Source organism: Dreissena polymorpha, chromosome 1, assembly GCF_020536995.1.
Source record: "Dreissena polymorpha isolate Duluth1 chromosome 1, UMN_Dpol_1.0, whole genome shotgun sequence".
NCBI classification, from domain to species: Eukaryota; Metazoa; Mollusca; class Bivalvia; order Myida; family Dreissenidae; genus Dreissena; species Dreissena polymorpha.
Window position 1 is genome coordinate 9,735,795 of NC_068355.1, and position 25,646 is coordinate 9,761,440.

Here is a 25,646-nt window from a genome sequence, read left to right on the forward strand (position 1 = left end):
AGGAAGCAAATCCCTTGTGATAATGTAAGATGTTATTGCTATTTTTATGAAGGGGGCATACAGGGCCCTCGTTTGGCACATTTTACCGCCGAATATCGGCGGCTTCCCCCTTGAAAAAAGTATACTTTTTTCCCCTGTATTTTGTGGACAAAATCCCCCCTATAATTATGTCCCCCACTATAGTAGTGGGGGACATATTGTTTTTGCCCTGTCTGTTGGTCTGTCTGTTGGTCTGTCTGTTGGTCTGTTGGTCTGTCTGTTGGTCTGTCTGTTTGCGCCAACTTTAACATTTTGCAATAACTTTTGCTATATTGAAGATAGCAACTTCATATTTGGCATGCATGTGTATCTCATGGAGCTGCACATTTTGAGTGGTGAAAGGTCAAGGTCAAGGTCATCATTCAAGGTCAGAGGTCAAATATATGTGGCCAAAATCACTCATTTTATGAATACTTTTTTAATATTGAAAATAGCAACTTGATATTTGGCATGCATGTGTATCTCATGGAGCTGCACATTTTGAGTGGTGAAAGGTCAAGGTCAAAGTCATCCTTCAAGGTCAGAGGTCAAATATATGTGGCCCAAATCGCTTATTTTATGAATACTTTTGCAATATTGAAGATAGCAACTTGATATTTGGCATGCATGTGCATCTCATGGAGCTGCACATTTTGAGTGGTGAAAGGTCAAGGTCATCCTTCAAGGTCAGAGGTCAAATAGATGTGGCCCAAATCGCTTATTTTATGAATACTTTTGCAATATTGAAGATAGCAACTTGATATTTGGCATGCATGTGTATCACATGGAGCTGCACATTTTGAGTGGTGAAAGGTCAAGGTCATCCTTCACAAGGTCAAGGTCATCCTACAAGGTCAAACATCATATAGGGGGACATTGTGTTTCACAAACACATCTTGTTTTTTTTTTAATCACGCAAAACCCGTAACGCTGAACAGATATTGTTAGTGTTTTCTAGCCTTATCGTATCGTAGACGGGAAATATTACGTGTCACGCACCTGCATGATTTATACGTTGACACCGTTTCCGGAAAAAAATGTCACACAATTCTAAATCTTACCACAGAAAGCTTACAAAAAAAACGATTTCATCATGCAAAAAAATAGATATTCTCTTTAAACAAACTGAGCTTGATCGAATTAATATAACCCAAACCGCGTCCGCGTCATCAAATGACCAGTCTATGGAGATAGATGATGATTCTGTGCAAAATCATAAAACACAGATTGTCAAACGCTTGCATCTGCAACAGCGGCGTCTTCATTGTTAACATGTGATTGTTGTAAATAATTTTCTTTCGTTTTATTGATAAAGTAAATGTGTTTTTAAAATAATTATTTGTGCACTGATAATGGTATATTGCCATTAATAAAGGACCATGTATGTGTGTAAAATAGGAGAGAAATACTGCTGGATTAACAGAAATTTCACCTTTTATTATATTGACATTCACTTTATAATACATCATTACACTATAGTCTAATATGAGTGTCAATTATACTTAATTCTAAAAAAGCAATGGATATAGTGCAAACATGTACACAAACAATCATTTAATAAGAAACTAAGTAAAAAAATCCCCCATAAAAGGTAATCGGCGCGAAAATTCCTCCTCATGAGGGCTGTGGGTGGCTTCCCCTGGTGGCAAGAGAGGGCCCTGGCATAATTCAAATGATTGTTCTTAACAATAAAAGTACATTATTAATTGACCCACTTAAGTTTAGTGAGCAAGGTCACACTTGTGTGAGAAAGTACAACACAGACTTAAAGGCCATTGGAACAGTTTACAATTTGTCATTTAAAATATTTTGTTGACCTGATTGTTTTTCTTAATTAGTAACTTATATTTTGCAAGAAAATGTTCACATGAAGCTATCAAGAAGATGTGTAACATAATATATTTGTAGAAAAAAAAGAGAACAGAGCAGTTTGTGCAGAATAATTATGAAGTTTGGTGTTTGTATAAATGTGTGAGAAAGCAAGCGTAAAAGCCAGGATTTTACCATACATTTTATCAATTGTTTAAGCATGCATGGTTTAAAGAGTTTCAAGGACCTTTGCTTTAGAATTTAAATTGTTATCCTTTTTCAACTAAAAATTAAATAACATATATTATATGGTCAGGAGGTAGTAAATGCTGTCAATTTGCGAGGATGGGACAGTTGATGGGTCATTCATGAATAGGTGATGGTGGCATGAACTGGTCAACTGGCTCTTTTCTTTGATGGATGGCTGACATTTTGTATGCTGATGTTTTTGAAATAGACAAGATTCATGAAACCTTGCTTTTGCAAATATTTTAAGGAAAGTTCAGACATAATTGTTGTGTACAATTTGTAAAGCTAAATGTGATTTATTGCTTTGGGCAAAGATTTTATCTTTTTATTTAAAGGGTTGCATTATCAGCGTTTTTCCTCACCACTGTGGGACTGGTACGTGTATCGGTCCAATTGGAAAAATAAGCGTTGTTGTCATCCGAATTGGGAAATTTATTAATTAAGCTGAATACTTTATAAAAATCGTAAGTTACATATAAACATAAGTGTTGAGTGCTTTCCTGCGAAAGCTTGTTTTTATTTACAATAAACGATGAGTTCATTTACCAATCACTCTGCCGTTGTTGAAACATTGCTATTATCTGACAACTATGAAGTGGACTCAATGTTTGATCCCCATTTTTAAAAGTCAGAATTGTATAATTAAATGCGCAAGTGATAATCATTACCTGTTATTTGTTTGGCTGAATTAGCTATGCGGGAATAACATAGTGTCACTATCAACGGATAATTACATTGGTTTTCTAGCTTATTATTATTGAATTAATTACACACATTGTCAATGTTTTGTTGCATTCTCAAATGACAATTATTTATTGTGTAATCCGAAACACACTTCTGAATTTTAATTTTAACACAACGTTATCAAATTATGCGTTCAAATTAACATTGCTCATGTATTTCCTGTAGATTTTTTGTCCCGATTAAAAGCTTGTTAAAACAAGACTATTGTCAAACAATATAAGTCCCCTACCGGCTCCACCATGGCTCCACCATTGTCAGATTTAATTATATTTTTTTTGTTGCCATAGCAACCAGACTTTTTGACGTAGGAACAAAATGAAATGACATGCATAATGTCCTTATTGCTATCTATCCATGTTTTAAGTTTCATGAAAAAAAAATAAGAACTTTTAAAGTTATCGCAGGATCCAGAAAAGTGTGACAGACTGACTGACTGACTGACTGACTGACGGACACACAGAGCGCAACCTATAAGTCCCCTCCGGTGAAACCAGTAGAGGAATAATAATGCAGCATGTACAGTGTCATATCATTCACATGGAAAGCGTGCATGTATTGATTTTGTATTAAAAACTTCGTAGCATAGATAACATTGACAGTTTTTTATTTCGATACAAAATATTGTTGTTCATAAAAAAATATCGTGAATGATTGGGATTAGACATCGCCTATCAATTTATTTATATTCAATCATTCTGTATCATTACCCTTACAGTCTTTCAGATGGGTCTTTATAAAAACAGATATTGTACTGTAGACAGTGCTGTTTAAGTAAACAATCGCAACAAAACTGGATTGAGTATAGGTATAGCAGGTATACTCGCCTATTGTGTTGACTGCAATGTTTTAAGAAAGAGATTAACATGTGCGTATGCAAGTCTTCACCAATTTTTTTTTGGCAAATCGAGAAATTGTTTAAGTTAATTGGGATTTTTTTTGGGAGGGGGTGTTCCTTTTGGCAATGGTGCCTGTTTACGGTACCAACTTTAATATATAGAGAAATAATGCTGGTATTATTATTGTATACTACCTCTATTTGTTTTTAAGTTTGTATAAGAATGTATAGTTCATTGATTGTTGTTTGCATGACTTGTACACAATGTATGGCATGATTTGAAGTAAAAATGCTGGTTGAATAATAGGTATCAATGAATGACATGCTGGTTGAATAAAAGGTATCAATGAATGACATGCTGGTTGAATAAAAGGTATCAATGAATGACATGCTGGTTGAATAATAGGTATCAATGAATGACATGCTGGTTGAATGATAGGTATCAATGAATGACATGCTGGTTGAATGATAGGTATCAATGAATGAATGCTGGTTGAATGATAGGTATCAATGAATGACATGCTGGTTGAATAAAAGGTATCAATGAATGACATGCTGATTGAATGATAGGTATCAATGAATGACATGCTGGTTGAATGATAGGTATCAATGAATGACATGCTGGTTGAATGATAGGTATCAATGAATGACATGCTGGTTGAATAATAGGTATCAATGAATGACATGCTGGTTGAATAATAGGTATCAATGAATGACATGCTGGTTGAATAATAGGTATCAATGAATGACATGCTGGTTGAATAATAGGTATCAATGAATGACATGCTGGTTGAATGATAGGTATCAATGAATGACATGCTGGTTGAATGATAGGTATCAATGAATGACATGCTGGTTGAATGATAGGTATCAATGAATGACATGCTGGTTGAATGATAGGTTTCAATGAATGACATGCTGGTTGAATGATAGGTATCAATGAATGACATGCTGGTTGAATGATAGGTATCAATGAATGACATGCCGGTTGAATAATAGGTATCAATGAATGACATGCTGGTTGAATAATAATAGGTATCAATGAATGACATGCTGGTTGAATAATAATAGGTATCAATGAATGACACGCTGGTTGAATAATAATAGGTATCAATGAATGACATGCTGGTTAAATAATAAAAAGGTATCAATGAATGACATGCTGGTTGAAGAATAATAGGTATCAATGAATGACATGCTGGTTGAATAATAGGTATCAATGAATGACATGCTGGTTGAATAATAGGTATCAATGAATGACATGCTGGTTGAATAATAGGTATCAATGAATGACATGCTGGTTGAATAATAGGTATCAATGAATGACATGCTGGTTGAATAATAGGTATCTATGAATGACATGCCGGTTGAATAATAGGTATCAATGAATGACATGTCGGTTGAATAATAAGTATCAATGAATGACATGCCGGTTGAATAATAGGTATCAATGAATGACATGCTGGTTGAATAATAATAGGTATCAATGAATGACATGCTGGTTGAATAATAATAGGTATCAATGAATGACATGCTGGTTGAATAATAATAGGTATCAATGAATGACATGCTGGTTAAATAATAAAAAGGTATCAATGAATGACATGCTGGTTGAAGAATAATAGGTATCAATGAATGACATGCTGGTTGAATAATAGGCATCAATGAATGACATGCTGGTTGAATAATAGGTATCAATGAATGACATGCTGGTTGAATAATAGGTATCAATGAATGACATGCATGTTTTTTTTTATGTTACTTCTTTTAATATTTTCTGGTCAACTTATGAGTTTTTAATAAAAATGCAAATACACTAGGTTAATAAAAACATGCTATTGTTTATCAAACACACACTGGTTATCAAATTATAAAATGTCATCAATTTGTAATGCTATTTTTCCATTCTCAATTATTGTATTACTCAGATACAGAGTTATCTGGTGAAACAATTACAGATACGTTTGTGATAAAAGTCCTGTCATATTTGATAAAAGGACAACTACATACGAGTCTTAAAATACACCATTCAGATAAAACCATTTTCACAATCCTGATTAAGGTGTGCATAAACTTACTAATGACAGGTGATCAGTCATCTAGTAATTGATAATGGACATATTTGACCATTTAAGGTTTCAATGTTGGGTAATTTTTTATGCCCCACGAAGTAAGGCATATACTGATCTGACCGTCAGTCCGTCTTTCTTTCCGTCACACTTTGCATTTAGGTTTCGAAAATGCTCATAACTTCTATGTCGCTTCAGATAGCAACTTGATGTTTCGCATGCATGTGTATCTCGTAGAGCTGGACATTTTGAGTGATGAAAGGTCAAGGTCATCCTTCAAGTTCAAAGGTCAAATATATTGCTTCAAAGCGGCGCAGAAGGGGGCATTGTGTTTCTGACAAACACATCTCTTGTTTAAAACTGGGAACCAAATAGCGTTCTGTTCTGTTTGGAAACAATCCCATGCTAACAAGAACTAATTTGTGTATAGTTATATAAGTTTGCATTAAAGGTTATATTTGTTTCAAATCGTTGTTTGTGCCTTACAATTTCCTCACTTCCCTTTTCTGTTCTTACCCCTAAATGATGACAAAGAAATTCATTTTTTTGAAACCAAAAGTTGTAGTAAAATACCTGTCAATACTGTAGCATTTGTCAGGAACAAGCTTCACAGAAAATAGTTTGATATTCTTATATTCATTGTAAGTTATGTATAAGTTAAGAATATTTATCAATCTGGGCCCAGATCATTAATGTTAGTCCTTTAAGGTTTACACTGTGGCATTGTTCTGCAGCTTACAACTAAGGTTGGTACTGATGAGCCTATTGTTGAAAGCGTAAAAATTTCCTGCTTTCTCAAGTTTCAGTAATTTTATACAAGGATAAAAGTTGTGGTGTTTTTGTTTTGCTTTTATTGTTAATTTAAAAGAGGATTTAGACTACAATGCCTTGCTTTGAATGTTGTGGCTGCTGCGGCAGAAGGTAATGAAGATCTTTGATGCTTAACTTTGGTAAAATGTGCATTAAGTACTTTGACATCTGTTTTTTGTGTGCATATTTTGGCATCAAGAATGAAGCATTTTTTCCTTACTATATTTTTTGGGGCTGAGATGTGAAATTATATATAGTATATTTTTAAGGTCATTTTATGTTGCAGACAATCTAAATATAACACTGTCAGTGTGTCTATTAGATTGATACACAGTTGTCTAGCTGTATGTACAGTTTTTGCTTCTGAATTATCTACAGTTTCTGACGAAAGACTCACCTGAAATAATTTTGGTCAAAAACTCAAAGTTATTAACGAAGTAACAACAATTTTAAACACACACAAGCATAGCATCTAAATCAAAATAATAAAGAGTCTAGGCTAATCAAATTACAGGGTTTTTTCTAGCCATTTTGGGAAAAGGAGTCTGGTAAAATTGGGATTTTTTTATCGATAAAAGTGGCAAATTTGGGAATTATTTATCGACAAAAAAGGAGTTAATTGGGAATTTTTTTATAATTTCGGTTTGGGATTGGGTCTGTTTGCTTTGGAATGGGGTCCGTTATACGGCCTTTTTTACATAGCAGAAAACCCCTTGAATAAGTATATACTGGCAGTTAACATCTATTACAATTTACTTAAGCATTATGGGATATTTAAGGCAGTCTTCCCAAATTAAACACAATTTTGAAGCATTTGTTAGCAAAACAACAAAACTAATTTTCCCAATTTTTGTCTAAATGCTGCAATTTATCTCGATCCAAAAGGACCTGGCCCTATTCCCAAAATGGCGAAAAAACACTGATGTAGAGTGTATTCAGTATTTGCAAAAAAATGTTGAGATGCAATGGAAGGGCGAGCGGGAGTTATAAGTCATTTTGAGATTATAAAAATAACTTGGTTATAAAATAAAATAAATAAATAATAAAAATGATTAACAACAGGGTTGTGATTTTTCCGCGGATCCGCGAATTTCCACAGATCGGGTTGTCCTCGGGTTGTTTCTGAGATTCGCTGAAATTTGTAAAAAAAATGGGGAAGGGGGGTACGTCCGATTCCGCGGGCAAATTTCATACATCACCTGAAATATTGGCGGCTTATGAAACCTCTCCGCATATTACACTGGTTACTTCTACCTAAGCATTTTTAAACTAGCGATATCATTGGCTGTCGTTTCCCAATCTTCCAATAAAAGTCGGTCTTTTACTATTTGTTTGGTAGTTTTTTTGCTGATTCGTGTGCAAATGGCGACTTTGTGAAGCGAAAATTAAGATACTTGAATGAACAAATCTCACAAAATCTCAGAGATTGACAAAGTATTGAAAAACAACTTCAAATGTGAATCAAAACAACAGTTGATATAAAGAAGAAAGCTATTCCATTTCCAAATGGGTAAGGAAGATCGACTGTCCTGGTAAGGTAGTGTATTCTTGAACTACGTAGCCTGTGTTAAAGTGTCGTTTGTTAAAAACTGTTACAGTGTTGACCATATTTTCAAGGTATCGATCGACATTGAGTTCAACCGAAAGTTTGCTGTCATTCTTCACAGGGATCGGAGTACATATTGTTTTGATCAATGTTGGAATTAATGTTGGAATGGACATGATTACAATGGTACCATCAAAAAAGTATATATGATTAGATCTGTCCGTAATATTATGTTTGTCTGTCATAAGATAATTCAAGAAACTGGACTCATGCTGGGTCTGATAAAGCAAAAAATCCAAATAAACAAAATAAAATTTACATTACATTTGATTGGTATTAAATAACATGAAACAATACTTTTTTTCTCTTTAACATGTTTTATAGAAAATAAATGTTTTCATAATTTAATCAACTTATTGTTTAAAAATTGAACAACCAATAGACAGTAATCCTAATTAAGAACACTTTTCCTTTTAGCGTTATATATTTGTTTTATAAATAATGACTTGTTTTCATTAAGCAGCAAACTTCCTTATATGTAGAGCAACGTTCATAAAGGATGAGTGTGTGTTTTATGTGCATAGTGTAATGAGTAATTATTGTTAACTAGCTCCTCCTAGGTCGTTGGATGTAAAATGATTAATGTATTTGAGCGGCCTCTGGTAAAACCAGGCTTAGTGCATGTGTGTAAAGTGTTGTCCCAGATAAATCAGGGATAATCATGACACTGTTTGCTTTTATTGAATTTGTTGTTGTAAGGAAGTCTTTCCTAAAAAAAGGCTGCTTATATGGGATGATATTTCATGGGCATGTATAAGGCCTGGTTTTCATAGAGAACCTCTTAATATATTTGTTTATAAATATTAAAAATCACAAACAACAGTTTATAAGTAAGTGACATATGAGTGGCACAAATAAATGAATACTTGTTTTATTATGCTGCGATGTTTAATATACCCTTGATGTCTTCTTCACTTATTGAAAAATACCAATAAAATAAATTATGAAATAAGCCATGAAATGGCCATTGCCCACTTAAGCTAATTTTAGTGTTATCACAAATAGTAATAAATGTTGGAGAAACAGTAAAACAAATGTTTTTCTTTCACCTGTCCTTGATCTTTGATTGTCATCATTGTTTGTAATTGCTACCATGTTTGTCATTTAGTAGGAGTGTTCATTAATGTAGGAATGAATGTCACTGTGGTTGTTAACATCTGGTAAATCATGTAGATATTTATTAATGACCAATTTGGATTGCAAGGTACTGCCCACAGGAAGACTGCAGAACAAATGTCTTGACATCTGAAATTTAAGTATGCTGTGTTACAGTAAAAAAGTATATGTGTCCTGACCTAGCAACTTTTGTGGTCCGCCTCCAAATTTGTTATTCATTACAGTATTTTTTTTGGCGTAGCTGTTGAGCCCAGATTTTTACCTTAAATGACCTTTACATAATGCTAGCAGACCCGGATGATTACATTAATGATTAGAATACTTCATTGGCTGATTTAAGAGAAATCCCCCAAAACTTTTGCATCATCAAGTGCATCTGTGTACAGCGTAAAGGATGAAACATTGTTCAGTGTAACTAATTCCAGACTACTTTCTGCAAATTCATACAACACAAATATCGGCCCGGTAACAATTACGCATTTTAATCCATCTCACAGAATTTCAGGGTAAGTACTCAGTAATTAAATAGTTGCAGCAAGATATAATTGACGATTCAATAAATGTTGATAATACAGTATTAGATAGATATATAGATTTATTTCAGTAAATAAAATACATGTATTGCTTACAAGATGAGAAAACAAACACTACCAAAATAGTTTAGTTTCATGATAATACAGAAGTGGTAAAACTATTTTACAACAAATCTACTAGGTCAGGAAATCGTTCATGAAGGCCAAAATAGGCTACTGAAATGTGCCAGTTTGCTATAAACGCCACTGTTGAAATTCAATTTTCTATCTTAAAGCATTGTTGTTACAGGGGTTTTTCTGCCTACTTTGGGTAAAGGAGTCTGATCAAATTGGGAATTTTTTTTCGACAAAATTGCTCATTTCGGGAATTTTTGTTTCGTGAAACGGCTCATTTTGGGAAAAAAAATGAATTAATCATTCTTAAATAAGTCTGTGGTTTAACAATTTTCTTTATATTAACACATGCAAAACAAACACTGCCCAAACACAAGTAGGTCGCCGTGGTGTAATGGATATGGTGTCCGCCTAGCGACCGGGAGGTCTGTTCACGGTTACTCGCGGCAGTAATTTCGGAAGATTCTGAGCGTTTCGAAAACATCGATGATATCGTTACACATCCTTTAGCGTCTATTTTTCGTGTTTTTTTAATGTAATATTTACTATTGTGCGAAGCCATGATTGAAAATAAGTGTCTACAGATATGGTATAGAATGTGTATTGTGCGGCTCTATATACTCTTTTGTATAATGTGGAACAGTTCGAACGTCATCGCTGAGAGTAAATGCATCCGGCAAATACACCAAAAAATCTGTGTCACTAAAGGTTTTATTACATCGCGAATGAAGGGAAGTCACTCTTTCGATATAAATTATGTTTACTCTTTACGATTTTGGAAGATTTTATTTTTTGGAATTGGGAAAAATGCAATAAAAATTTGATTGGGAACGGGTCCGTTTGCTTTGGGAATGCCTCCGTTTCCCGGAGGCGCAGACAGTGCTGAAAAACCCCTGTGTTAGAAGTTCCATTAACAATAAGACTTTTAAAGACCCACATCATGCAAAAATGGGTCTTATGCCATTTGCGGCCATGTTAGCTATAGCCCAGCATGCACATCTCGCAGTTCCCTCAGATCAGGTGATTGGTCACTTTAATTTCAGCTTTCTTTAGAGTAGTGTTTTTCCCAGGCCATTTTAGCGTGGCGAAAAGCCACGCCGCCCTCCCGGATCGCCACTCTGCCCTTTTCAAAGGCAAATTTTGCCACGCACCCTTCTTTTCAAAGGCAAATTTCGCCACGCGCCCTTATCGATAACATCTTTATTGCCTTACGATCTAACTTGGTCGGCAAAATCAGCTTCCTTGATTGTCTGTGACGCTCCGACTGTGCTTGATTAACTCGAGAGGCGTCAATGTCAAATCGACTACATTAATCAAGTAGATTTAATCTATTACAGTTCTCGATTTATAGGTAGTCAAACTGACTGCTCCAAAGCTGTGAATTAGTCATGCGTGAATAACCCCGTGTCAGTATCAATCGATAATGCCGGAGGCTATGTTATACCAAGCGCACTTTTCGGTCGGCAATGTTAACTCCTCCACGATAATTAAAATCATTACTTCGGAGACTTTTGATAAAAAACTCAATGTTATTCTCGTGGCAATTGTGCATTGCATGCATTATTTAGTTATATCAAAACATATATTTTTACGCATAATTACATTTAAAATCACAGACAAATTTATTCTTTATCGTTTTCGTCTTTAAGATAATTAGATCTAATTATTAAAATAATTACTGAGGCGTATACTAATTTAACAAAATGCGAATTGCGTAAACGATTTAACGCTGCTATGCGCACCTGTCGCTTACATCATTTGACATTTTATCAACATGGCGGACTATACAGAATTAAATTGTGACTCGGCAAAAATGGCAAATAACGTCGTAAACGATCGAATTAACGATGGAGATTATACATTAAGAATGAATTGATGAAATGTCTGTGATAATCAACGACGCATAAAAATGTTTTAGATAGCAACAACATTATTAATTTATTTGTATCTACTCGGTGTTGTATGTCATGGAAACGAGTGTTTGCATATTATTAGCGATCAATTTACTCGCAATGTTATTTTAAACACATGTCAAGATTATTGTTAGAAAATGGGATAAGACAAACATGGTTTAATTTATATGTTAGTGGATCTGTTTATAATCAGATTCATATGCATATATTGCTTAATTATGTTTGTCGTGCTGTACAGTTTATTAAAACAGCATGGAACTTAAATGTACATTGCAAGGTAAATATATTAATATAAATCATAGTAAGTTAAATACATCTATTACCATTAAATGTGCTTGTTTATATGTTATTTTTTCCACAACTGCTTCTGATGCGGTTACATGTTTCCCCGTAATTCAGGTATTCTGGGAACGTTTTTGCCCTTTTTTGCCTAAACTGCGCGCTAAAATGCCCTTTTTGAAAGTAATGCGCCATGCCCCTTTGCCCTCCTGGGAAAAACACTATTTAGAGACAGTACTGAGTATTGCATCTGCCTCTCTGCCAGCTTCGTACAAATTTCAGTATTTTGAGTAAAACATATGAAATGAGGAACACAGCTCATTAATTGTATTTAGTTATATGGAAATAATAAAAAGGATGTATTTTCTGTGCAATTGCTTAGACTTTGTAATGACCATGTCCTAGACAATCCAAATGCTTGACTTTGATTATCCCTGGCTTGAACATGGTTGAAACACTAGTACAGAAATGTCATTACATGTCTTCTTATAACTATCTAATTTTGGTAAAACATCTTAATTTCATTGCTGACCAGTGTTGCATTGCAGGGTTTTGTCTTCAGTAAAAAAAGTCTTTATCTTCCTCTTTATGGATTTATTAATCGTCTAAAGGATGGAATAACTTTTCCATAATGACAACATTATAAAACAAGTTCAATAACATAAATCACACAAATTTAAAAGTTATACAGAAATCAGAGTAAGACAGTGTAACAAATTACAAGAATCCTCTCCTCCCCAAGCTTTAAAGTTTGTATGGTATGATGTAAAACAAATTGACTAGATATTAAATGTGGAAGATGGAAAAGGATGTCCACAAAGATCTGGAAGTAGACAAGACATACATATTAATACTTTACGTTATCTCCCTTCATAGGGGTAAGTTTTTGAGGGTACATGAAAAACTGATTCCTGAAAATTAATACATGTAACAATTATCATGATTATAAAAAATAAAACATAAATGTCTCAAAAATGATCATAATGATTTTGATTTCAACACATCTCTAAAAAGTCCCATCACGCAAACTGGAAACAGTCAACAAATGATAACTATAGGTCATTAAACAGTTTATAAGACAACACACACAGCTATTTCAACCATCGGTGAATGAGACTTACGGCCAGGCCGCCTAGGTGGTAACAGTTCTTTTTCTCCTGGGTTATTGTGTGGTAGCAACCTAGCGAGCGCACATGGTATCTTTGTCCCTCAAATTTTGAATTTGTACATAATTATGTAAACATATATAGTGTATGCAACTATCACCACATATTTATATCAATATTACATCCATATTATCTATATTAATATAGCATATAAGGTTTGATATAAAAACGCAGTTTCAATCCGTTATAACAAACAATAATAATAAAACAAACCTGGTCATGAATAATGTGATACTGATCCAAGTACATTGCATCCACTTAAAAAATTCTGGAGTAATATAAATGCCAGTTATAAATTAAGTATCTGAAAATAATAAGATATTACTTAGGTATCCAACCAGAACAGATAATTAATGTCTGCAAGACATTATACAGCTTCACTAAATAATGTACTATTTTGTTGATTAATTTCATCACCCATATCTCGTAAATAGAACTTCTTAGCAGTAGACCAATCTGCAGTTTTCAAAATCTCAGAAGTTTTACATCCAACCATGGCAGTCTCCGAAACTGATGCCTCTCTATAAGAATGGGCTTTAAATGTGTTAACATTAATACCTGCCATAAATAAAACCTGTTTTAAGCCATCTTGCTAATGTATTAGAAGAAACTGACTTATAAGTTAAATACAAAATGAAAAATTGAACATCTTTTCTAAGATACTTGGTTATTGACAAGTAAGTTTTCAACGTCCCAGCTAGACATAATTTTGGCTCTTCATAATCTTTTAACTTGAGAAAATAATTTTTCCTTGGTTTAGAAGTCTTCAATTGACCGCCACAATTGAATGTTATATCATTATTTACAACTCACACTTATTAACACAGAGATCTCAATGTCTGCACACAAGATGCCGTACACAAAGTAATCAACACTATAAACTTGCAAGTAAACATCCGTACACAAAGTAATCAACACTAGTAACTTGCAAGTAAACATTTTTAATGACAAGCCATTTAAGGGCATCCATGTTGAAATTAAATATAAAACTTTACTAAGATCCCATGTTGTTTGATACCTGGGTTTTTGAGGATTAATATTACACAAAACTTTCATAAATCTGTTAATAAGAATAAAGGATAGTGCTGCAACAATATACCGGTTTATCGGTATATATCGCAATACGCAATCCGCATTTTGTATTGTGATACGATTTTCATCATACCGGTACGAACATTTAACAAAAATTCATTCACATTTCGTCCAGAAAAGCCATTCGAAATAATAACAAGGTAAACAAAACAAAGCAGGGTAAAATTTTTTTTCCATAAAAATAGCATTCTGATATTATACGGAGTAGCGTTGTTACATCGGAGCATTCGTTCGATGCTTTTGAACAGATTATCGTTGAATTAATTGCGCACAGCTGTAAATGTTTTGTTCGATTCTGAATTGAGCATTATTAAATTTGTATTCCGAATTTCGGAATTACGCTTCCAAATTTTAATGCTAATGCGACAATAAAAAATTCTAGCGTCAAATAAAAAGTGCTTTATCCTTTGTCTCAATAAAAAGCGCATGAAAATTATACAGACATGTAGAACGTGGCATAGAAAGTATGGGTGTATTTTGTGTTGTATAAAAACGGCAACATCACATCAGGTGAATTACGAGTGTTCAGTGGAAAAAAACGCCCCGGTTGGACGTTATTTCATCACATCTTTAAACAGTAACGAATGCCAAAATGTATTTGATACTTGAGAAAATTTGCCAATGTTTGTGTTTCTTGTTATTCTTGAGCACATTTATAGTAACTATATACCAGAATTTGCTTTAAAACTAAAATATACGGGATTATCGGGTAATTGGCAAGTTATAATTTTGGTACAAGTTAGCAATATATTGCGATATATTGCAAAACGGGTTTTTGAACTGACAATATATTGCAATATGGTTTTTAGCGTATTGTTGCAGCACTAATAAAGGACATATTGAATTTATAGTCTATTATTTTTAATGTTTCTAAAATTACTGCTTTATGTGTGCAAATAACACTTTATGATTTGTTCATGTTCTTTAAATACAAAAGATAAGACACAATCACTTTTTCAGTTGGACGAACTGGATTACTTTGTCTAATATTACACCACAGACACCACTTTCTCCATGCACTGGAATACTGTATTTTGGTCCCAGTTCGCCAGCTGTTAAAGATACGTTCGGCAACATCCTCTCATGAAGGCCTTGACTTTTGAGTTCTGTCCTGATACAATCACCTCAATCAGTTGTAGATTCTTTCCCATTGGATTGAACGCCCAATTGTGTGGCAGTGTCAACAAGTCTCTGTCTTGGTATCCTGACAGGTAAACCGATTATACAATGTAATAACAATGGAAACCAGGTCTGGTTTGTCCAATTAGGGCATGAAATAAGAGCTTAATCAACAGATACTATCTTCATTGATTTTATTCAATATCGCTCACATTAATCTAAAAGGAGGAAATATATATGGAATATATGTTGACCAGTGTAAACTAAAAACATCAGCACAAAGTGCATTGGGATCTGGTTTCCATGAAACATAATGTTACAACTGAGAATTTAGTCTCGAAGCAAATAAATCAACATTTGGTAAATATTTGTCTTTTTAACATCCATTCAGTAGTGTCTGAAACATTTCTGGACAAGAAATCAGCATGGATGTTTTCAACACCTGGTAAATAAAAGGCTGTTAAGAACAGCTTCCTTGCAATCAGAGCTACAGATAAGCTTTTTGGGGTAATTGGGTAATACCCTTCAAAATAAGAATGAATTGGGTAATGGAAAACCTGATTGGGTATTCAAAAGTATGATACCCGCTCATATAAAAAATTAATTGGGTATTTGTACCAAAACAAACAAGTGAATTGGGTAATTGCAATAAAACATGAATTTAGCTTCTCAAAAACGTACCTATATAAAGTCACTAGGGCTGTCACGATACGCCGTGAGCGTACCGCGGTATATCGTGGTACGGCAACACTGTATCGCGGTACGTACCGCGATATTTTACAGAATATGTATCTGTGAAGAAAACAGCAGAATAACAAGTTTTACAAACTTTATTAAACTCAATAATCAGAAAACACTGGTATCATAGTATGACTAGAAACTGTTAAATAAACTGTAATAAACTTGATATAAGTAGTCATTGTTATTGTTATTGTTATTCGCGTCTTTTTCTAAAATGTCCGCAATGTTGTTAACAATATCTGTGTAAATCGAACGCTTCAAGGGCATGTTTAAAATGTGGAGTCAGCAGGCCCAGTATTGAAAATCCGTAGCGTTCTGACTCTTCCTCGACTTATTCAGAATCTTAAGATAACATGATTCCGGAATGCCATGCTTTGAACGATCGATATACTAAAGAAAGAACATAAGAAATAGAATAAACATCTTTTGGATAATTATTAACTTATTATCAAAGGAAATCTGTCCCAAATTCCAAAAAAGGTACGAACCCATACATCGCCGTATTTTAAACGTGAAAGTTAAACATCTACCAGTGGAAGCGCTTGCTTGACCTGGATATCAACGGATTATTTATTTAGCACTTTTGAATCGCTTCTACAGTTTTCAAAACGATATCTATATCAAAATAATTATGTAATGTATTTATATCTGTGCTAATATAATAATATTTAAAAAAAAAACGGTACGGCAACGCCGTACCGCGGTGCGATTTTCTTCACGACATGCACCGCGATATACCGATATACCGGTGAATCGTGACAGCCCTAAAAGTCACTGTTATGTATTCAATTGCAGTATAGGTTGTTCCATCTTTCTGCTACCAGATTCAACAATCTGAAGCCAAGGGAATGTGTTATTGTTTTTAGATAGAGCTATGTATTAGCTACGTCTACATGCCAAAGTTGTTGATTTGTATTATTTTTTGGCAATGCAGCCGGACTCTGATTGATGGCCGTCAGTAAATATTTTTTGTTTAGTTGAAACACTTGTTACTATTATTATATTTAAAATTATTTTTTGGCATATTCGGTCTAAACACACTTTATTATACTATTCCAACACCGTTCTAGCCCCCTGTGCACCCTATCAACAAGTTCATCTAAAATACTACCGCAGTTGCCCACGGAACAAAACATGGAGTTAATAATGTCATTAACCATGTCCTTTGCAATTGTTTTAGATTAATTTACCATGACAAAGGAATCTATATGTTGTTTTGTATTTTTTGCGGAACTTTTCGTCTGCCGAGACGCCATTTTGTTTGACTCGCATGCGTCCTCATCTAAACGATTGGTAAATACGTTACCAGATAAAACAAGCGCTTGTCGATTAAGACTCGAGTCAAAACGGCCAAAACAAAACGGGACTTTTCATTAGGCATAGAAGGCGACTTGAATTGGGTATCGGCGATTTGTTTTGTGTCGGTACGCACATATTTGAAAAAAAATTGCGTATCCACCTATTTTTGATTGCGTATTTACGCAAATATGCAGCTTATCTGTAGCTCTGCTTGCAATACACCATTCACAAATTTCTTTTGTCAAGGAATCCATTTTTACATTCTGCTTACATCCTAAATTATGTATGTAAGCAATTGCAACCATCGAGTCTGATTGAATAGTAATGTAAATTTCGGATTTATCGACAGCTCAAGATTTCAATGCAAAGAAAATTGCAAGCAATTCCAAAACATTAATATGATAATTTGTTTCTTGCAATGACCATCTACCACCTGACCGTTTCCTTTCTTATACACAATATGACCCTTATCCTTGATTAGATGCATCTGATTGAATCCACAAAAAATTGGTTTTTGCCTATAATCTCCTCTCCATTTTTCGTTTGGACATGATCCAACCACCATTTTATTTCATTGCAAGAATCTGAATTTAACATGATCATTGAATCGTAATCTGGATTTGCATTCAAAACTTGTACCTTTTGCCTTTCTAAGTTCCTGTAATGCATTTGGGCTTCCATAATAGCAAAAATGCATTTATCAGCAAACCAATAAAAGATGCCAGTTCCCTAAGTAGAGCTTTGCTTTTTGCAAGTAACCTAGTAACCTAGTATGCAGACTGCTTTATTTTCTCTACTTTTTCATAAGGTAAAATACCATAAATTTCTTTGAACAGGAATTACGATGGATTTTTCATTGTTTACCGTAATAACTCTACGTTTTCGGACACTTAAAAATAATTATTTATTTTCGTGTCCGAAAACTTAGATACGAAAAATATTAACAAAATACAGGTGTCCGAAAACTTAGATTCGAAAATTAAAGTGTCCGAAAATAGCGTTAATTGTATCAACGACTACCGGTAATAGCAAGCGCTTGTAAAATACCATGCCATGTAGTATAAATTACAGTTATATATGTTTGCACTGCGTTTTAAATAATTTTAAATGCTTAATTTATTTGACAGACAGTTACTACAAGGTTGTATTTTGACCAACGAGTTCAAAGATGAGCATGTTATGTACCGATACTTGCTAGTATGAACCTGTAATTAACGCAATAAAAAAAGCAAACTATGAATTATTTGTTTGTTCATTTCCGATAGTTGTTGTCTAACACCTTCCATTGTTCTTCTTAAAACTTGCAATAGGGTGCATCACACTTTGAAGCGTTTAGTATTTGTCACAGTTATTTTACTGAGAAGGGGTAGTACGATTGCGGTAGATAATTGAACTGTTTATTGGCACTACCCCTGGTAATTGTCACAACGCTTACCGGTATGCTATCGGGCGAAACCATTGTTTAATACTGGTTTACAAGGTTATTTACCCAATGAAGCAAATGTAATGGTCCGTTGCCCTCAGGAATGCAGGCACATGCCATGTTTTATGGTGTTAATCTGGTTGTAAAACCACATGATCAAAGAGTAATTAGATATCGAAAACAGAAATTTGGTAAAATAGCGCAGTAAAATATACTGTCCGAAAACTTAGAGACATTATTTATAGACGAAAACTTGTGTGTCCGAAAATTAAGAGTCACGAAAAATAATTATTTTTGCTAAAAATAGGGGTGTCCGAAAACTTAGAGTGTCCGAAAACATAGAGTAAGTACGGTATAACAAATTCTGACGATTCTAATAACTTTATCATGGTTTCACTATCTTTTGCACATAAATGTTTTATCTGTATTCATGCCAATCGAGTCATCAATATAATATTAGCATCTGATACTCCTACTACGAAAAGAAGTATAAATTATACTGGCTTCATTACTTTGGTGAATACAAATGGTGCTGATGAAAGCCGAATGGAAGGCAGACAAATGTATACAATTGGTCTTCATTCAAAATTGAGAGACTTTGAATATTCTTTACTTATGGGAATTGACAAATAAGCAGATTGTAAATCCAGTATAATAAACCAGTCATTTGGGTTGTATTAATTCAAGAACAAAATTCAAGGTTTCTTGTTTAAATTTCTCATAACATACAAACTTATTTGTTTTAGATTTATGACTGGCCTAAACTTGCCATTTGGTTTTGGAACCAAAAATAAATTTGAAATGAATTCTCCATCCTCATATTCTGAACATTCAATCGCATGTTCATGTAAAATTTTATTAATTTCTTGATCAAAAGGACTTTAACAAATTTTTCCATGTAATTTTGATTGTACTGGATACGTTTCAAAATTAATATGATACCCTTGAACTGTTTGTAACATCCATTTGTCCGATGTTATTTTCGCCCATTTATCAAAATGATATTAATCTTTCAGAATTGCTTACCTTTACATTAAATTTTGCGCCTCTACTTTAGGGCTGAAGTTACTGTGCACAACGGCGACTTCTTTGCCAGTGTACTGGCATAATTATGCACGTGTCTGAACTGACCATACATTTGTACTGTTGTCTAAGCATTGTTGCTTGTCTGCCATACATGGGACCACTGCCATATACAATACAATACAATTTTTATTTTAAGTTTGTGTGTATATATGACAATATAACATTAGCTATGTATAGCTATTTAGTTTACCGACATGGAATTGAACCTGTCCAAAGGACAGTCAATGAATCAGATATCAGTTCCTTCATCTGTGGCAACTTTGAGATATCTCAGGCTAAACAAACTTTGCCTGGGACAAAATAGGGATAATGCCTGCAGTTACATAACCATTGTAGGGTCTTGCCCTGTATGTGCCTCTGCCACGAGATACTCGCATTGGGCCATAGGTACTAGCATGATTGGGTATCTGTTAGGGTAAAAGAATTTGCCAACTTTTAACAGTTGTTTTAGTTTTTTAACTCCTTTGTTCTGTCATCACCGAAAAGGTAAGATGTGATAGGAGTGCTTATCTTGCATATGCTTGGAATACTTTGTTTTCAGAGAAGTACCGGCGCCTTATGCTCATGAGGTTTGTCATATCCGAATAATTTTCGTCCGAATCAGGTTCGTCTTCGCCACTTACTATGGCTTCCGACTGAACCGTCACACTCGGCGGAGCAGAATTTAACAATCCTAAAACATTTTTTTAGTTTAATTACCGAATCCTCATTCAAATTGTCTAAATCTATCAAATTACCGGTTTTATTTTTCTCTTTACTATTCTGCTTTTCTGTTTTCTTCGCAGATTTTTTCTTACCGGAAGAGGAAACGTTCGGATTACTTTTATACAATTTATGAGTAGGAATATCCTCGGTTTCAAACCCAGAAAATTCTTCATCAGATTGGAAAATAGACAGGACATCGTCCTTATCTCCTTTATTTTTGCTTGACATCGTCAAGCAATTTGGCAATGAAAAATGGCATGTGGTTATATGCAACAAACAATTAGAAATTTATGGCAACAAGTAGCCCGTGCACGTGCCGTAGTTTAGTAGCCCGTGCAGGTGCCGTAGTTTATCAAACTGAAATAATAAAATATTTTCCAAACACTTTCTGTATGAGTTCGCAGTTAGCAGGCACTTTGTATATTTTAATAATGTTATTTACTTGGCACTGTTTTGTACATGCCGTATTTATCAAAGTTGCCAAAGATTCAGATATCGGGAGCTTTTAATTTCGGCAAATCCCAAGGAAAGCTGTCAACTGAATCATCATCTTCATAATTATCATCAAAAAGACAATTGCCAAATGTGTTTAAAACATATGAAATAAAACTCATTTCACAAAAATACACATGGTCACTTACCAAAAAATGGACGACAGCGTCCTGGTATGTGTAGCTAGATAGGTCGCTAAAATGGCTATGAGTTTCCTCATGCATAGTGTGGTATTAATATAGCTGTGGTCACGTGTGAATACGTCACAAAATTTCATTTTGTACTTTAAAGAAGCGAAATAGACTGGTCACTGGAGTGATATGCTTGTATATTGAAGGCTGGAGGCCTTATGAAAATAATGACAAAATTTCTTAAAGCCTGATCTGCGCATGCGCCGCACAATCTCATTTAATCCCTCCAGTGAGTCTATGACTCATAGAATTACATTCAAACATCGACTTTTTTTTATTTTTTATTTTTTATTTAATATAACTAAAAAAAAGCAAACATTATACATGTACATACATTGCAAACATTTTTTCCTTCAAGAAGATAACAATACAGTTATGGGTGCATATGCACGTACAATAGAATGTTATTGTTTTTTTTTAAATATTTTTTCTTCAAAATAGCCCACTCCGCATGGAACAATAGTGATAATTGTGGTTTAACCAGAGGTTATTATTTATGTCTTTTTGCAATATGAAGAGTTAACAAAAGAAAGTAAAAAGTAAGAAAGAAATATAAAAAAGGAGAAGCTGGAAGCTCAAAACTGACCGTCAAGTAATCTCTGATAAATTGTATTAAATTGTTCAAGATTATCGTTTTTTAGGGCTATTTCTTGTTCTATATCAAAGCGTAGTTTTAGGAATGTAAGGAAATTGTTGAAATCATATGGTTGGTGCATTGTTTTCAATTTAAATATATAATATTTCATTAAATAAATGATGAAATTAATTGTTTGCATGTTTTTATTATATTCCATCTGTCCAAAACAAATTAATTCGTAGTTAAAATATAATAAAATGCCTTTATCATACATGTAGTCCGCTAATCTGTTCCATAAATGTTGTGCTACCCGGCATTTCCAAAACAAGTGTTCAATATCTTCATCGTATTCATTGCACAGATCACATAAGTTAGAGTTAGTTAGTTTGCACCGGAAGAGGTATGTATTTGTAGCTGTTAAACGCATAATATATTTATATTGGAAGCATCTTAAATTTGTGTCCGTACAAGTTTTGAACACTAGCGTGTATATCTTTGCCCAATTTAACTCTTTATTTTGAAAAATATTTTGCCATCTATTTTCCGCATTCGAATTTGTATTTTTTATTTCAGATAGCTGAAGATTGTATAAAAATTTATTTGGTTGGTACGAAGTTTTGATTATATCTAGTAATGATTTTTTCCTTGATCCTGTTAGAAAACGCTCATCTACAAGTTCCAATATGTCTTTTGGTATGTTATTTATAAGACTATTGTATTTAAGAAAGTCATTGTCTGATGCATTAAAGATAAATTGGAAGTCAGTAAAGCTATAAAATTTCTTCACGCGAAAGTCAATTAACTGATCGACAAATACGATTCCTTTGTTGTGCCAATCTTTCCAGTACAAAGTTTTATTTTCAATTTGTATTTTACTATTATTCCATATAATATGTTTGCTGAAGTTGTGTTTATAGCAATTTTTACATGTATTCCATCCTTGAATTATGTTTTTTAAAAATTCGTTGTCTTTACATATACGTTTAATATCTTTAGTTTGTAAATTTGATTCAAATAGTAATTCTCCTCCGTATTTCTGTAGGATTGTATCATATATACACTTCCACATACTATTATTTTCTGTAAGCAGTCGTTTAACCCATGACCCCTTTATAGAATTTAGGAACATTTCAATGTCTGTTAATTTAAGGCCTCCATTTGTATAATTCATTATTATTTTGCTGCGTTTTATTTTGTCGGGTTTACCATCCCATAAGAAGTTAAAAATTTCCTTAGTTATTTTTTGTATGGTGTGTTGAGGAGGGTTTGGTAATACAGTGAATGGATATACTAATTTTGGTAGTGCGAATGTTTTTATTACTGTAATTTTCCCTAGTAAGGTCAATTTTCTGTGGTGCCATTGTTTAAGACAATTACTGAATGCACATAATTTTGGTTCTAAGTTCATGGACATATTTTTTATTTTACAATTATAAAAGGATAACCCAAGAGTGTTTGCAGATTCTGATGTCCAAATAAATTTGTGATCATTGCAAAACCGGATTGTAGTATTCTTGAAAAGCCCTACTCTTAAAACTGTTGATTTTGAATTGTTAAGGTTTAATCCAGATGTTTTCCCAAATTGTGTTATTACATTGACCAAATTTTCAAAAGAGTTTTGTTCACCGTTATTGAAAAAGGTTGCGTCGTCTGCGAAGAGCGACTGTTTTATTTCTATATTATTTACAACAATACCCCTAATGTTCTGGTCTTTTTCAATATAATTAGACAATATTTCGATACATATTACAAACAGGGACGATGAGAGAGGGCAACCTTGCCTAACGCCATTTTTTATCTTAAAACTTTCCGACATGTATCCATTGTTCATAATAATACTACTTATATCATGGTAAAACAGCTTTACCCAACGGATAAGATCATCGCCGAAATTAAAATGCTGTAGACACTTAAACATAAATTCATGATTTAAAGTATCATATGCCTTTTCAAAATCTGAAAAAAATAAAAGACCGGGTATTTGTTTGTTTTCAAGGTATTCGATTATTTCGAAAATGAGTCTGACATTCTCCCCAATATATCTCCCTTTTATGAAACCTGTTTGTGAAGGTGCTATTATTGAGGATATCGTTTTTTTAATTCTATTAGCGATGGCTTTTGTAGCTATTTTGTAGTCTACATTAAGTAATGATATTGGTTGCCAATTTGTTAAAATAGTGGTATCCTTGTTAGGTTTAGGGATTAGTGATATAATGCTTTGTTTTTGAAAGTCAGTTAGATGTCCGTGTATAAATGAATAGTTTATTGATTCGATGAAAGTTTTTTTAATGTCATCCCAAAAGGTTTTATAAAATTCTACCGTTAGTCCATCTGAGCCCGGGCTCTTGTCATTTTTCATTTCTTTTAAGGCATTATAACATTCTTCTTCGGTTAGGATACCTTCACATATATTTTTATTGTTTTCACTAAGGCGGTTTATCAGTGTGTTAAAGAAATCAATATTTGATGTTTTATCATACTGTTTTTGATAAATGGATTGATAGAATTTCACTTCTTCTGTTAATATTTCATTTTGATTTGTTATAAATTTATCATTCACTTTTATACATTTAATAGTTTTCTTCTCTGCGTGTCTTTTTTCTAGTTTGCGAAAAAAGCACTGTTTTTTTCATTACTTTCAGCGTATATAGCTTTTGATCGCAGTAAAATACCGTTGATTTTTTTGTCTCTTAAATTATCCAATAACATTTTTTTTATTTGATAATTCTTTTGTGTCTATATTATCCTTACGTATCAAGTTTTGTTCAAGAGCTTCTATTTCTTGAAATAGTTCTTTTTCTTGTTTATTGTCTTCTTTTTTCTTTTGACTAGCAAATTTTATAGTTACATTTCTAATATTTCCTTTTACCAATTCCCATTTAGTGTTTGCGTTTGAGTGTTTATTGTTGTTTAAAACTTCTTGCGATGTGTTTTTAATTAGTGATTTATATTCGGTATTTAACAGAAGGCTGTTGTTTATTTTAAAATAACCAGGTCCCCGTTTTTGTGATGTGAAATTCATTTTTAATATAACACATGAATGATCTGTTTTATATCCTGTTTGAATAATACAATTTTTTGTTATATTGCATAATGTATCTGTGATAAGAAAAAAGTCAAGTCTGCTGAAAATTGTCGGTTTACCGTTAGAGTGCCATGTAAATTGACATTTATTAGGATTATGCATTCTCCAAACATCGATTAAATTATTTTCGTCTATAATTTTATTTAAGTTATCTCGACAATGTTTATGTGTATCGGCTCGGCCGTTTTTCTTGTCTAAATTAGTGTCTAAAACAGTATTAAAGTCACCCCCGATTAAAATATTTTCGTTGGTATCTTGTAAGAATTTAGCTAGAGTTTTGAAAAGAAGGGTGTCGTCTTTGTTAGGCCCATAAATATTAATAATCGTAAGACTTTGTTCATTGATTTCTAGTGTTAAGGCTTGAAGACGACCCGGTATAATTTCTTTGTAATTTAATATTTTTACTGGCAGTGTATTGTTAATGAGGATTGCTACTCCTTCGCTGTTTGATTTCGTGCCACTAAAATAGGTTTGTCCCTTCCACTCCCGTTCCCATGATTCTACTATGCTTTTGGTCGAATGTGTTTCTTGCAATAGGTACAACGCAAATTTTTTTTTCTTAACCATTCGAAAAC

The 25,646-nt window shown here is 33.4% G+C and overlaps 1 protein-coding gene across 6 annotated transcripts in view; it reads left to right on the plus strand.

Moving 5' to 3' along the window:
- LOC127870624 (protein kinase C and casein kinase substrate in neurons protein 1-like) overlaps positions 1–25,646 on the plus strand; it is a 91,884-nt gene that overhangs the window by 12,651 nt on the left and 53,587 nt on the right. The window contains exon 1 of one of the 6 annotated variants that reach the window (XM_052413111.1): positions 6,593–6,645. The exons of the other annotated variants lie outside the window; for them this stretch is intronic. Coding sequence (XP_052269071.1) covers positions 6,608–6,645 — 38 coding nt within the window. The 5' untranslated portion in view covers positions 6,593–6,607. Of the gene's footprint in view, positions 1–6,592; positions 6,646–25,646 lie in introns of those variants that run through there. 6 annotated transcript variants of the gene reach the window in all.